We start from the raw sequence: 15007 nt of genomic DNA, 5'->3' as shown, positions 1-15007 counted from the left end.
GTGATACATACACCCCGTCAGTGCGGACCATGGAAAAGGCCCCAGTCGGCTCTGGCAGACACTCACCTTATGTGGGCCTCGGTTTCCTCATCTTTCAAATGTGCTCGTTTGACCATATTAACATTTCCCAAAGTGTGTTCCAGGGGCTGTCACAGGTATTATTGCTGGAGAAAAAGTTTATGTAGTCAGGTAATTTTTGGAGACGCTGGACTAAGGCAAGTTAAACAGGTTTCTTGGCTGGGCACGGTGGCTCACACCTGTAATCCCAGCACTTTGGCAGGCCGAGGTGGATGGGTCACCTGAGGTCAGGAGTTCAAAACCAGCCTGGCCAACATGGTAAAATCCTGTCTCTACTAAAAATGCAAAAATTAGCTGGGCGTGGTGGCGAGCACCTGTAGTTCCAGCTTCTCAGGAGGCTGAGGCATGGGAATTGCTTGAGCCTGGGAGGCAGAGATTGCAGTGAGCTGAGATCATCGAGCCACTGCACTCCACCCTGGGCAACAGAGTGAGACTCTGTCTCAAAATACATAAATAAATAAATAAATGGGTTTGTTTACCTCAGGACTTCTCAAAAAAACTTCTCAAAAAATATGCCCATGTGCATGTTTAATCTCTGAGAATAAAGCATTGCTGTGTTTTTTGCCAAAGGTCTAGAATTCTTCACAATTCTTTATGAATACCAGACTTGCTAGTCTGTAACTTCCTGTCTGTGAGGGAGGGAAGCCTCATATGAAATCCTTTTGAGCCCTGGCCATATGCAAGGTTGGAGTTTGTGGAGTGAGCCACCGCTTACTGGTGTAATTTGAAGGGTATCACACATACCCACAGCCTGGAAGTCTCGTGTTGGAGTCATCTACTGGCTTAGGTCATTTTTGCAGAAACTACTAATAATCCACCCAAAGATACTAGAAAATGGTCCCTAATGAGTACACGTTTATGAAGATATCAAGAGGAATCCATTTCTTAGATTAACTTGTTATCATCTTGCAGAAGGCCAGGGCCTGGCAAATTTTGAGAGCAGCAGTGGCCTGGCAACTAGAATGCTGACAAAGTACGGAAAACAGACGTGGGCCTGGCATCCTGGGTGGTCAGTCACCAACAGGGCGGCAGACCATGTGGGTAGGTTAGGGCACAAAAGCCAAGTGTTTGACTTTACGACGTTGTTCATTGCTGGCCTTGCCCCACCAAATACCTCAGTGATCTCTTCTCTCTCTGAGCTATGGTGATAGCTCCACTTAAGACAAGTTCTAGGAGTCGACCATGGTACCATGCACCTGTAACTCCAGCTACTTGGGAGGCTGGGGCAGGAGGATCCCTTGAGCCCAGGGGTTCAAGACTGCAGTGAGGCATGATTGTGCCACTGCACTCCAGCCTGGGCAACAGAGCAAGACCCTGACTCAAAAAAAAAAAAAAAAAAAAAAAAAAAGGCTCGTTATAGTGATCTCTGTCTAGTTCTCAACTAACAAGTCATAAATCTGTTGAATCAGGTATAGTTCACATGTTAATCTGCGGGAATGTGTGATTTCTAAAAGGTTGCTTTCCGTGGCTCGGCATGCTGTGGCAGCTGATGAGCCCGGCAATGACTCCTTCTAAAATAGATTTCTAGTGAGAGTTCAGTACGCAGATACTAAGGTCATGAGGAGCACAAAATGTGCAATTTTGTGCATTTTGCCCTATAGTGTATTTCATTAACTGTAGGACTGGAACTTTTTGACTGGAACCTATTCCTTAAACAACAAACTCCCAGAAAGAGAAAATAGAAAAGCTTGAAGGCGTCTCCAGACGTTTTCAGTCCAAAATAAAAATGACAGGAGCAGAACTTCGCCTAAAGATCAGTAAATCAAAGGATGCTTTCAGATCCAAATTGTCTGCTTATGATACATACAGACTTTTGGCCAAAAAAGATTTTATTAAGCCACTTAATAAAGATTTTTCGAAGCCTCTGCAGGCAGTGCTGCTGTTTTTTTTTCTCCATATCCCTGAGCTGCTTTTTGCCACTCTGATGCTGAGTTTTACAAGGCAGGTTGTATATTTCATACTTAAGCCTAAGTATATTTCGGATCCATCTTAAAGCTTCTGTGTACCTCAGCTGTTTCTATAGTAGACCTTCTCAGCCACTTCTCTGTGATGAGTACTACATCAACACAATGTTGCATTAGAAGTGATGATTTCAATAATCGCATCTTTTACAATTTAACTGTGATAATTTACACTCTTGTATGAATTAACCAGTATTGCTTTACAGGTGAATTCATTAAATTAGTAACATCCTGGCTGTTACAGTGGCTGATAGCACTAGGCACTATGGGTGCAGTGTGTCTGCAGGGGACAAGGAGCCTGGGTGAGGGGATGGGGGCCAAAACCCAGCAATTGCTCTGCTCCCCAAGCCCTGTGTGGCCACAGAAGCCTTCTCTGTCCAGAGAAAAGTGTACCCTTTCCCAAGTCCTTCAAAAGCATGTTATTGACCATCAGAGATTCTACTGAAGGCTCATCATTTTCTTCCATTAGTGTTATAAAGATTTTCTTAGTTTACAGATGCGTATAGTTCCTAAATATGTCATTTTAATTCGTATTTGAGAGTAAATAAATTGGGAATTCTTTTCCTAAGGAAAGTCAAATTCCAACTCGCTGTTAGATGTTATTGAAGTGTTATTTAAGCTTTGTTTTAATATTAATGTTGACTATTTTTGCAAGTTTTAAAAATTACAAGAATGTTTATAACGTTGTATTTTCTTCCCAATAGCGTATTATTAAAAGTATCACCCCAGAAACACCAACAGAAATCCCTTGTGGGGACATCCGCTTGAATGCTGTGTAACACAGTCAATGAGAGGAAAAATGCTTCCCCACAACCTCCTCCTCCAGTTCTGATGAGCCATGCCTGCCTTGTCCCCTCCAAGTGGATGAGTTTCCAGCTAAGCCTGATGATAGAAAGGGCCTTCTCTACAGGGACACAGTCCCAAGAGACGATGGTGCCCAGACTCAAATCCTCCAGCCACTCATTTCCATGGACTCCCCTGGACATATTCCCACGGTAGACTGTGACGCAGCTGAGCCGGCCTGTTTTGGACGTGCGAGGATGTGACTGGAGGTGATGAAAAGCACCCTATCAGTTAGGATTAGGTTTAGAATCAAGTCTGTGAAAGTCTCCTGTATCATTTCTTGGTATGATCACTGCTATCTGATATCTGTTTGCCTCTAAAGATTTCATTGTTCATGAATACGTAAACTGCATAGGAGAGAACAGGGATACTATCTCACTAGCCATATATTTTCTGAGTAGCATACAGAATTGTATTGCTGGAATCTACTAGAACCTTCTAATCCATGTGCTGCTGTGGTGTCAGGAAAGGAAGATGTAAGAAGCTAAAATGAAAAATAATGTGTCCATGTAAGCATGTGAGTCTGTGTATATTGTTTCAGTGTATTCTTATCTCTAGTTCAATACTTTGGGCCCATTACAAATATATGAATTTCCCCAAATTTTTCTTACATTAACAAATTCTACCAACTCAATTGTGTATGGAGGTTATTATTTGAAGGGTACAATCACTACGACATGCTCTGCCACCCACTCCTTTTCCAGCGACACTGCTTGGCCCACACACTTTCCTTTACGGGCCAACCTCTGGCGTTTGCTGCACCTCATTGCCACCTTCCTGTCTCTCTGTGCTAAACATTCACAACAGTGTACCACAGGCAGATCTGGCCTATTTCATTAGTCACTGCGGCTTGGCTGTGAAGTACGCTGAAGGTGGATCTTGTCGCATGCCCCTTCAGTGTTTACCTGACCCTCTGGTTTAAGCTTTGTCTGCCTTATGTGACTGAGTTTGACTGTCCAGGTTGCTTTGCTAGGTGAAGAGAGGAGGGTAAATCGGATTCTTGCTTAGCCCTGGAGCATACAGATCTGGCACCCTAACCTAAACCAAGGCATCTTTACTCCAAGAGCAACTGGAGAGTCTGGGTTAGCCTTACATGGACCTCGCCACTTACTGGCAGTCACAATTGTGAGCCCTCCAGATAATTTTTAAGATTGAGTCTAAGTAAGGCTGCTTGGGAAATGGTCAGCTCAGTAAATCACCTTTCATTTCACATAAAGCCCTTAATATAGATAGGTAAATTTGGCCTTTGGTGGCTCGTGACTCTCAGAGGCATAGGTAGAGGAGCAAATTAATATTTGTAGCATGGGAATTCCTTATCAGAATTTTGAGGGGAATAAATCCTCATCAGAGACAAAAGGACTTCATCATCTGGCTGCCTATCACTTCAGTTCTCTGTATAAATGAAATTTAATTCTAACAACCTTATAAAAAGAAGGTCCAGACAGTAGAGGAAACGTCCTGTCCAATTCTAGGTTTTTCTCCCTTGGCCCCCTTTCCCCAGCCTTGTCTACCCTGGCCTGCTTCCTGCATTCTCTCTACGCCCTGCTATTTCTGATTCTTTGCTTCTCCTAGTGAGATATTTTCCTTACATGATAGCTGCTGAGACGTTTCCAAGAATACTAGAGGAAAAGAAGAGGGGAATTTAGAAATGTCCCTCACTGACCTAGCTCCATTATCTTCACTCTTTCATTCTTCTTGCCGTCTCATGTCCATTCTCTTTACCGTCTAGCATGCTGAAAAGAAGGAAGTGATCTAAATGCCAGCGTATTCAGTGGTAAATATTAGTTGGGGCAAAAGAAAAACCGTGATTACTTTTGCACCAACCTAATAGCTTTGCAAATTTTAAGAACTTGCTTTATGAAGATATTCAGATATGGATTCTCTGCACCCCACAAACTTAGACATTGTTCAAATATGCTACTTTAAAAAAAAAAAACACCTTTTCAAACAGAATGAGTTTTGCCAAACCTGGTATTAAGGGAATTGTACAGGAGCTTTGAAAGTTTTCAAACTTTATTAAACTAAAACAAATAAATAAATAAAAATCTCTGTCTGTTCCGCATAGTATGCATTTATTTGACCCCTATTTATCAATACTACTACGTTTTTTTTTAAAGGAAAATTTAAGAGTAGGTAGGTGGATTTTAAAATAATATTTTAAAGACCTTTTACATCTATATGTAGCATTTATAAAAAAATAAAAACTAAAAATAGAATTGAATTGTAACATTATTTAAGGACTGAAGTTAATTTTTTTTTTCTTGTAATTGTATCAGTAAGAAATACACAAGAGGCCCGGCGTGGTGGCTCACACCTGAAATCCCAGCACTTTAGGAGGCTGAGGTGGGAGGATCACCTGACATCAGGAGTTTGAGACCAGCTTGGCCAACACAACGAAACCCGCCCCCCCGCCCCCCACCCCGTCTCTACTAAAAAAAATACAAAAAACTAGCCCGGCGAGGTGGCGGGCGTCTGTAGTCCCAGCTACTCGGGAGGCTGAGGCAGGAGAATGGCGTAAACCTGGGAGGCGGAGCTTGCAGTGAGCTGAGATCCGGCCACTGCACTCCAGCCTGGGCGACAGAGCGAGACTCCGTCTCAAAAAAAAATAAATAAATAAATAAAATAAAATAAAAATAGAAAAAATTAGCTGGGTGTGGTGGTAGGCGCCTATAATTCCAGCTACTTGAGAGTCTGAGGCAGGAGAGTCGCTTGAACCCAGGAGGCGGAGGTTGCAGTGAGCTGAGATAGCACCATTGCACTCCAGCCTGGATGACAAGAGCGAAATTCCGTCTCAAAAAAAAAAAAAAATTGTTATGCTTAGTTTCATGGGAAGAATATTCTAAAGCTTTAAGTCTTTTCTATTTTCCATAGTATTGCTCTTTCCCCACTTCATTGCTTAAGTATCTCTAAATTTGAATGATAGAGTAATATTTTAAAGGTCAGATAATGCCATTAGAGGCAGAGACAAACCCAAACCTGGGGACCAAGCTAATTTCTCTGCTCTTGAGAGTGCTAAAGACAGGTGAACTGGAGTTTTATTGCCCCTGCTAGAATGAAATAATACCTTCTCCGCCAGGCGCAGTGGCTCACACCTATAATTCCAGCACTTTGGGAGGCCAAGGCAGGCAGATCACTTCAGGTCAGGAGTTTGAGACCAGCCTGGCCAACATGGTGAAACTCCATCCCTACTAAAAATACAAAAATTAGCCGGCCATGGTGGCAGGCGCCTGTAATCCCAGCTACTTGGGAGACTGACGTGGGATAATCACTTGAACCCAGGAGGCAGAGGTTGCAGTGAGCTGAGATTGTGCCACTACACGCCAGCCTGGGTGACAGAGCAAGACTCCGTCTTAAAAAACAAAACAAAACAAAAAAAAACCCTCTCAATTGGTTTAATGCCACAATAGAAAAGATAAATATTTTAGGATGGAATCTTAAATATGTCTGTCCTTTTGTTTCATATAGTTGAAATCAATTCAGTATTGTTTCTAGATTAGGTGTTTCAAAAACAGTCACCTTTGCAACAGAAAAGCTCTTTTGTTGAAAATGATTCACAATATATTTCAGTTGGAATGTCAGGTGGTATTTCTCTTACCAACGCCTCACAGAATCTATGCCAAGCGGCTCTACCACCAGTGCAAGTATTTTTTTAAAGCTACCAAAATAAACTTTCTTCACCAGTCTACTCTAATTTGGAGACAGTGTGCATTGGTGAAGGACCTCATCAGAATAAGTTTGAATGTCTACTGAACTAAGAAGAACTTTGTCATTTGGGGGAGAGAATAGATGGCATCGGTCCTTCAATTATGTAACTGAAGACTCTAATTATAGTAGATAAGAGTTGTGTCTAGCAATTTTTAAACACTGACAGTCCAAACAAAAATATTTGTTGAAGAAGGATGTCCCATCTATTTGCTTAAATATCATAAAAAAACTAGCATTTACTAATTTTTAAACGATATTCTGAAAGATTACTCTTATTTACACTCTAAAATTAAAGGCGTACTTTATCTTAAGAAAATGATATATGAAAAATGCATATTTTAAAAGATAAAATTGGGGAATTTACAGTTATTTTGTGAATGGCATTTAAACTATGATTTGATTTCTATACAACTTTTCAGAATACTTTTGATTGCGTGTTGGAGATATCTAAAGTTAATTTTATCTGGCAGAATTAAACCTAAATTTATTTGTGTAAAAGAGTCCCCTTTCTAAAATTCATATAGTGCCCTTGTATTCATTTATGCAGTGTTTATAAATATTTCAAGTTAGATTGTGAGATATCAATAAATGATTTATGCTGTGAACTGTTACTGTAATAACGCTGAATAGCATGATTTGTTGTATCATTAAAAAAACACAAAATTCTAAACTCTTAAGGTTAAAATAAAAATCTTACCATATAGTCAAAATATTTAAACATCTTCCAAAACATCACTGCATAGCAGTACGAAATCTACATTGAATTAGATGTATTCAATTTCAGTAAAGTTAAATAAGTTAATATAATTCTTTGTAATTTGTGAAGAGCTTTAGTTTATAATGTGCTTCACCACGGGATCACCAGAGGTCTAGGTGACAGATGTATTTTCCCAGGTGATGATGGGGGCAGGATGAGGAGCCTGAGGCTCAAAGAGGTTGATTGATTTGCCCGAGTTCACACACCTGGGACGTTCCAGGACCGGCCTTATGCCTGGGTTTTCTAATTCCAGCCCAAAGGTTATTTACATGTTTAGCTTTAAAATTAGCATCCATAGAAGCTTGAGAAATCCAAAGAGTATTCAACTGCAGAATGGGTTTTGTTTCTAAACTTCAAGGATGTTCTATCTCATTTTAAAGTGTGACAGGGAAGAATAATTAACATAGGGGAAGAACCTGTTACTGATGTATCATTACATGTGTGCGTAACCTACAGCAGCAGTCCCCAGCCTTTTTGGCATCAGGAACCGGTTTCATGGAAGACAATTTTTCCATGGATGGTGGTGAGCAGAGGGGTATTTCAGGATGAAACTATACCACCTCAGTTCATCAGACATTAGATTCTCATAGGAAGCACACAACGGCCTAGATCCCTCGCATGCATAATTCACGACTGGGTTCACACTCTTGTGAGAATCTAATGCTGCTGCTGATGGGACAGGAGGTGAAATTCGGGTGGTAATGAGCTGTGTGGACCAGTTCCTAACAGACCTCCTGCCCTACAGTTAAAGACTCTTCACCACACTCAATCTAATCCTTGTACTAGATTCAAATTAACTGATTTACATGGACTTGTCTAAAGAGGTATTAAGGTAGGGATTCCCAAAATAAAGGATAACATAAACCAAAGACGGGTGACAAAAAGAAAGAAAAACAAGAGCGAGAAAATAAAATGGGACCAGAAATGAGGCTACATGTCACACCAGAATGATTTTCACATGTGCCGTTGGTATGCCACAAATCTGATTCTAGGCTTTGTTAGAGATAACTGTTTCATCCAGATATGAGATGCCATTTATTATCACTAAGGCTTAGTGGTCACTCTGGGTGCTGCTGCTTTTCCAGGGATATTGTTATTATTTAAAATAAATGCTAATGCTGTCAGTGCCTTATAGAGAGTTGGGGCAACTCCAGTATCAAGTGTAATATTTCAATTACAGGATTCTCTTTGGAGTCTCAGCTCCAGTTTTGGAACACATCACTAAGTAATAACTAAAGATCTCAAAATGATTACCAGTATTTTTTTTTACACACTTTTTTTTTTTTTTTTTTTGAGACAAAGTATCCTGTCACCCAGGATGGAGTGCAGTGGCGTGATCTTGGCTCACTGTAGCCTTGACTCCTGGACTCAAGTGATCCTGCCACCTCCGCCTGCTGAGTAGCTGGGACTACAGGCATGCACCACCATGCCCGGCTAATTCTTTGCATTTTTAATAGAGACCGAGTTTTACTATGTTGCCCAGGCTGGTCTCAAACTCCTGGGCTCAAGCAATCTGCCCGCCACAGCCTCCCAAAGTACTGGAATTACAGGCATAAGCCAGTGTACCCAGAGACATGGTTTTTATAAACTAAAAAATTCAGTATGTAAAATGATGGAGAGAGGATAGTTAATGCTGAGATCTGAATAAATGGACTTGAATAAAAACTAGAACATATCTTATAGATTCTAACTACAAAAATGAAAATGAGGGATGTGTTTCTGACAAATGAAGACATTCTCCTACATAACCGCAATTAAACCATCATAGTTAGGAAAGTAACACTGCTACATGACTGTCAACTCATCTTCAGACCCTGTTCAATGATCTTCAGGAAAAAGGATCTAGTCCAGAATCATTTTCATTTAGTTTCATGTCTCTTTTGTTTTCTTCAGTCTGGAACCGTTTTCCAGTCTTTCCTTGACTTTCACTACCTTGAAGCCTTTGACGTTAATGGGCAAGTTATTCTGTAGAATGTCCCTCAATTTGATTTGTTTGAAGATCAATTCCTCCTAATGAAATACAGTAGGTATTTTTGGCAGGATTATCACTGGAATAGTGCTGTGTTGTTTTCCCTGCCTCCTACCAGGTGGAGCGTGATTTTGATTTGTCCCCTCACTGGTGATGTTAACTTCAATCATTTGGTTAAGGTGGTGTCTACCAGGCTTTCCACTGTAAAGTTCCTTTTCTTTTTGTCATTAATATTTTGGGGGATGGAGTTATTCTAACACTGTGCAAATATCCTGTCCTCATCAACCCATTTACTTTTTAAAATAGATTCCTGTTTTATCCAATGGATTATAATCAATTTTATTCATTTATTCATTCATTCATTTTTTGGATACAGGGTCTCATTGTGTCGCCCAGGCTGGAGTATGGTGGTGTGATCACGGCTCACTACAGCCTCGACCAGGCTCAAGTGATTCTCCTGCCTCAGCCTCCTGAGTATCTGGGATCACAGGCGCATACCACCATGTCTGGCTAACTTCCGTATGTTGTGTAGAGACAGGGTTTCACCATGTTGCCCAAGGAGGTCTCCTGTGCTCAAGCAATCCTCCTATCCCAGCCTCTCAAAGTGCTGGGACTACAGGTGTGAAACACAGCATCTGCCCGCATTATTCTTTATTTTGATGCTCAATGTGTCCCAAATTTAGCCAGTGACAGAGTCCCTTCAAGCTGGTTTCTGTGTGCTTTTGACATGTCCCCATCATTCTTGGACCAGTTCCTTGTTTTCCAGAGTGAGATGTTTCAGGACCAGCTTGTACTTTCTCTGCCACAGCTCTGAAATCAGTTATATCTCCAAGAAGCCCTGGTTCCTTTTAGTCAAGAGCAGGTTTAGAAACCACGATCTAGGTGTTAGGTATTCTCATGGCTACTGAGCTGTCACTGATCCTCAGCCCTCTCACTGGACGGAAGTGTGTATACATAATATGAATTTAATAGTTAATTCCACATCTTAAAAACCATGAGGTCACACCAATATCTCCAATTCCAACCCAACACTACAAAGTTCATTCTAATTTTCTTCCTTTCCGTATTTATAACCCCTTTTACCATCTACCCATGTATTTTTAATACAGTTTTGCCTTTTTCCCCCCATATATATATTACTTCTTCTCACAAGACTGAAATTCATCCAAGTTGGGTATAGCTCTAGTGTGTTCATTTAACTGTTGTATTGCCTATGTGTACATGTGTATATGTACTTATATATTATATATAAATTATATATAATTATATATAGAATATACATAATTATATATATGTATTTTCTGAGACAGTCTTGCTCTGTCACCCAGGTTGGAGTGCAATGGCGTGATCTTGGCTCACTGCAACTTCCATCTCCTGGGTTCAAGTGATTCTCATGCCTCAGCTTCCTAGTAGCTGGGATTACAGGCATGCACCACCACACCCAGCTAATTTCTTGTAATTTTAGTAGAGATGAGGTTTCGCCATGTTGGCCAGGCTGGTCTCGAACTTCTGAGATTGGGCAGTCTGCCCACCTTGGCCTCCCAAAGTGCTACGATTACAGGTGTGAGCCACCACACCTAGCTATATATTCTCTACTACTGATGGAGATTCAGGTTGTGTCATTTATGAAAAATATATTACAGATATTCCTGGTGCATCTGTGGAACATGAGTTACAGGAAACATGCAGTGTCAGTTACTAGGTAAAGCCAAAATTTCCCCAAAAAGGTTGTACCAGTTCACCTATTACTAGTAGCACACAAAAATTACTGTTGCTGTTGGTGCAGTGGCTGACGCCTGTAATCCCAGCACTTTGGGAGGTCGAGGCAGGCAGATCATATGAGGCCAGGAGTTCAAGATCAGCATGGCCAACATGGCAAAATCCTGTTTCTACTAAAAATACAAAAATTAGCCGGATGTGGTGGTGTACGTCCGTAATCCCAGGTACTCGGGAGGCTAAGGCAGGAGAACTGCTTGAAGCCGGGAGGCAAAGGTTGCAGTGAGCTGAAATTGCATCACTGCACTCTAGCCTGGGTGACAGAACAAGACTATCTTAAAAAAAAAAAAAAAAAAAAAGGGAGCCGGGGATGGTGGCTCTCGCCTGTAATCCTAGCACTTTGAGAGGCCAAAGAAAGCAGATCATGAGATCATGAGGTTAGGAGATCGAGACCATCCTGGCCAACACGGTGAAACCCCGTCTCTACTAAAAACAGAAAAAATTAGCTGGGTGTGTTGGCAGGTGCCTGTAGTCCCAGCTACTCCGGAGGCTGAGGCAGGAGAATGGCGTGAACCCGGGAGGCAGAGCTTGCAGTGAGCTGAGATCATGCCACTGCACTCCAGCCTGGGCGTCAGAGCGAGACTGTGTCTCAAAAAAAAAAAAAAAAAAAAAAAAAAAATACCGTTGCTCCGCATCCTCATCAACACTTCGTATTGTAAGACTCTTAACATTTTGCCATCCTTGTGGAAGTGTAATGGTGTTTACTGTGGTTTTAATCTGAACAAACTGTCATTCATTGTTGAGTCTATTTGATATCCATATGGAAAAAAATCTTAATCCCTATCTTACTCCACAAACAAAAATTAATTCCAAGTACATTGTAGATCTAAATGGGAAATGTAGGCAATAATGCTTCTAGAAAATGTTGTCCAGTATAACTTTCTGCAGTGGAAATGTTCTATAAACCTGCACTGTCCTATGTGGCAGCCACCAGCCACATGTTGAGCATTTGAAATGTCTAATGCAACTGAGGAACTTTATCTTAAATTTTATTAATTTTAATTAACTTTGTAAAATTAGAGATATCTGTTCATTAAAAATACCGTTAAGAGAGTGAAAAGGTAAAGTCATAGAGGGGAGGGAGAAGTTCCTTACAAACAACTCGTATCTAGAATATCTGAAGAACCTGTACTGGGGCCAGGCGAGGTGGCTCACGCCTGTAGTCCCAGCACTTCGGGAGGCCGTGGCGGGCAGATCACTTGAGATCGAGAGTTCGAGACCAGCCTGACTAACATGGAGAAACCCCGTCTCTATTAAAAATATAAAATCAGCCAGGCATGGTGGCAGGCGCCTGTAATCCCAGCTACTCAGGAGGCTGAGGCAGGGGAATCACTTGAACCTGGGAGGTGGAAGTTGCTGTGAGCTGAGATCGCGCCACTGCACTCCAGCCTGGGCAACAAGAGCGAAACTCTGTCTCAACAACAAAACCAAACCAAACCTGTATTGGATTAAGAAAAAGGCAGAGAGTTCCTCTCCACCACCCCCCCCCCCACCCCCGCAAAAAAAGCAGGGACTGGAAAGGTAGTTAATACCTGTAATCCCAGCACTTTGAGAAGCTGAGGCAGGCGAATTGCTTGAGCCTAGGAGTTTGAGACCAGCCTAGACAACATAGCAAAACCCCGTCTCTATAGAAAATTAGCTAGGCGTGGTGGCATGCAGCTGTAGTCCCAGCTACTTGGAAGGCTGAGGTGGGAGGATCGCTTCACCCTGGGAGGTCAAGGCTGCAGTGAGCCATGATCGCATCACTGCACTCCAGCCGAGGTGACAGAGGAAGACCCTGTCTCAAAAACAAATACCACCCCCTGCCCCACCAAGATGCCAAAATGTTAAATGTTAGTAAAGATATAAGAGCCATCAGGGAACCACAAAATAAAATCATGAGATACCACAACACCTACCAGAGTAGCTAAAAGACAAAAAGCCAAAAGACAAATACCAAGTGTGAGCAAGATGTGGGGCCACTGGAACTCTCATACACTGATGGAGGGAGTGCCTTTTAGTTCAAGTATTTTGGAAAACTGATTGGTAGTTAACTGCTAAAGCAGAACATGAGCATACCCTATGAATCAGCAATTCCATTCCTCAGAAATACCCAACCAAAACAGACATGTATGTACTAGAAGACAAGCGCAAGAATGTACCTAGAAGATACATTACCTGGAAGATATTATTATTCACAACCCAAAAAGAAATAACCAATGTCCATCAACAGAATAGAGTAGTAAAGAATCCAGAAAACAAGCAAAACTACTCTATGGTGCTAAAAGTCAGAAAGAGGCTGGGAGAGAAGTTTAAGGGGAGCTTCTATGGCACAGGTAATGTCTTTTTAAACTAGGTGTACTGTGTGAATCCATTAAGCTGTAAACTCCATGTGCACTTTAAACATTATACAACAAAACAATTTACTAAGAGTGTTCTGGTAATTTTTGGCACAGAGCTATCATGAATGGAACCTTGTATCAAATAGGACTTTTTGAGTTGTGACAGCAGAAATTCAATTCAAACTAATGTAACAGAAAAAGGGAAAAGTATTGGTTTCAATGTCTTTAAAAAAAAAAAAAAAAAAAAAAAGCTACACTAGAGCCAGAGATGCAAAAGCAATCATCAGGTTTTTTGTCCTTTTCTGTTTGGCTTTTTTTGTGGGCTTTTTTTCTGCCAGGCATCAAGGCACTCTCTCATGAAACTCCAGACTTACCTCATCGCCATAATCAGCAAAGACAACAGAAAACATCTTTCTGTAAATTCTGACAACAGGACCAGCATCAGCCTAGCTTGAGTTGCATACCCTTCCTGTAGGCTATTCTGCCCCATTTGAACCCGTGGACTAAGAGTAGTAAAGGTGTGTTTTCTCAAGGGCAAATCAAGGTGCTGTTACCAGGAAAAGGGGGGAATGAATGCCAGAGAGGCAAAACCAACATTCTGTATATTTGGAGGAGACAGAAGAAAACTCTTCATTTGCAGCCTCATACTGATTTGTCAAATTAAGTCGGTTAATAAAAGTAATTTACACCTTTCCTATCTAAGGATCCAAGCTGCTTTGTAAAAGTCTCTGAGCTTTTCCCTCTGGGAGAGGGAAACTGAGTTTATCATCAGATGTCTCTGACATCAGTCTCTCCTTCTAGACTACCTTGCACACTATGATCAAATTAATCTTCCCAATGCATGGCTCTAGTTATAAAACAATCCTAAAAAAGAAACCATATTCCCCACCAAAGTTAAAGATTTTGTCTGTCACTCATGGTCCTTCCATGATGTCACCCTTTTACCTTTCCATACTTATATTATGTTGCTCCCTTTGTGTACACCAAGTCAGTGATTTCGAGAGTTTGTCACTGTCACTGACTGACTTTAGAGTATTACCATGTAACTGACATTCAATGTATCAGTCACAGATTTGGGCGTTAACTTTCCTGTGACTTTTCCTTTCTGGTTTTAAAGGTACAATACAATAAAATAATTTATAAATGCTATATCTGACCCTTAATATATAATGTTTTTCATCTAGTCAGTATTCTTATTAAACCAAGTTTATCCTTCTAAAAATAAGAAAGTGTGCTCTTTATGATAAAGTATTGTGAGAGATATAAACAGCACTTTCTTAACGGGAAGACCTATTAGAGAACTATTTTCTCCACAGCATTTATCTTTCCCCATAAACAAAATATTTACAGTGTATAATTACTTCTCCTGAGTTTCAAAGACTCAGGAGAAAGATACTAGTTTTACTTTTATACACAAGTGGAACTTGTAATAAACTGCACTATCTTTTTCAGAGTATGTAAAACAAGATGTTTAGAAATAGGCCACCTGGATCTTTAGCTAATTTCATTTAGGCTAATGTCTCCACAGCTTCACCTTTAACCAAAAGTGATTTACGTACATAACCAATTTACTAACTTGTCAAGGTTTCAGAATTAC

General features: G+C 40.9%; 1 protein-coding gene across 3 annotated transcripts in view; it reads left to right on the top strand.

The window, feature by feature from the left end:
* Window positions 1-5109, top strand: part of SLC6A4 (solute carrier family 6 member 4) — a 41025-nt gene extending 35916 nt beyond the window's left edge. For all 3 annotated transcript variants that reach the window (XM_010367952.2, XM_030924181.1, XM_010367954.2), the window contains one exon: window positions 2744-5109. In XM_010367952.2, the coding sequence (XP_010366254.1) occupies window positions 2744-2818 (75 nt within the window). In that variant the 3' untranslated portion in view covers window positions 2819-5109. The remainder of the gene's footprint in view (window positions 1-2743) is intronic.
* The last annotated feature ends 9898 nt before the right edge of the window (window positions 5110-15007 follow it).

The sequence above is a fragment of the Rhinopithecus roxellana genome, chromosome 19 (assembly GCF_007565055.1).
Source record: "Rhinopithecus roxellana isolate Shanxi Qingling chromosome 19, ASM756505v1, whole genome shotgun sequence".
NCBI classification, from domain to species: Eukaryota; Metazoa; Chordata; class Mammalia; order Primates; family Cercopithecidae; genus Rhinopithecus; species Rhinopithecus roxellana.
The sequence above is the reverse complement of the archived record's forward strand: the minus strand, read 5'-3'. Positions and strand labels throughout refer to the sequence as shown.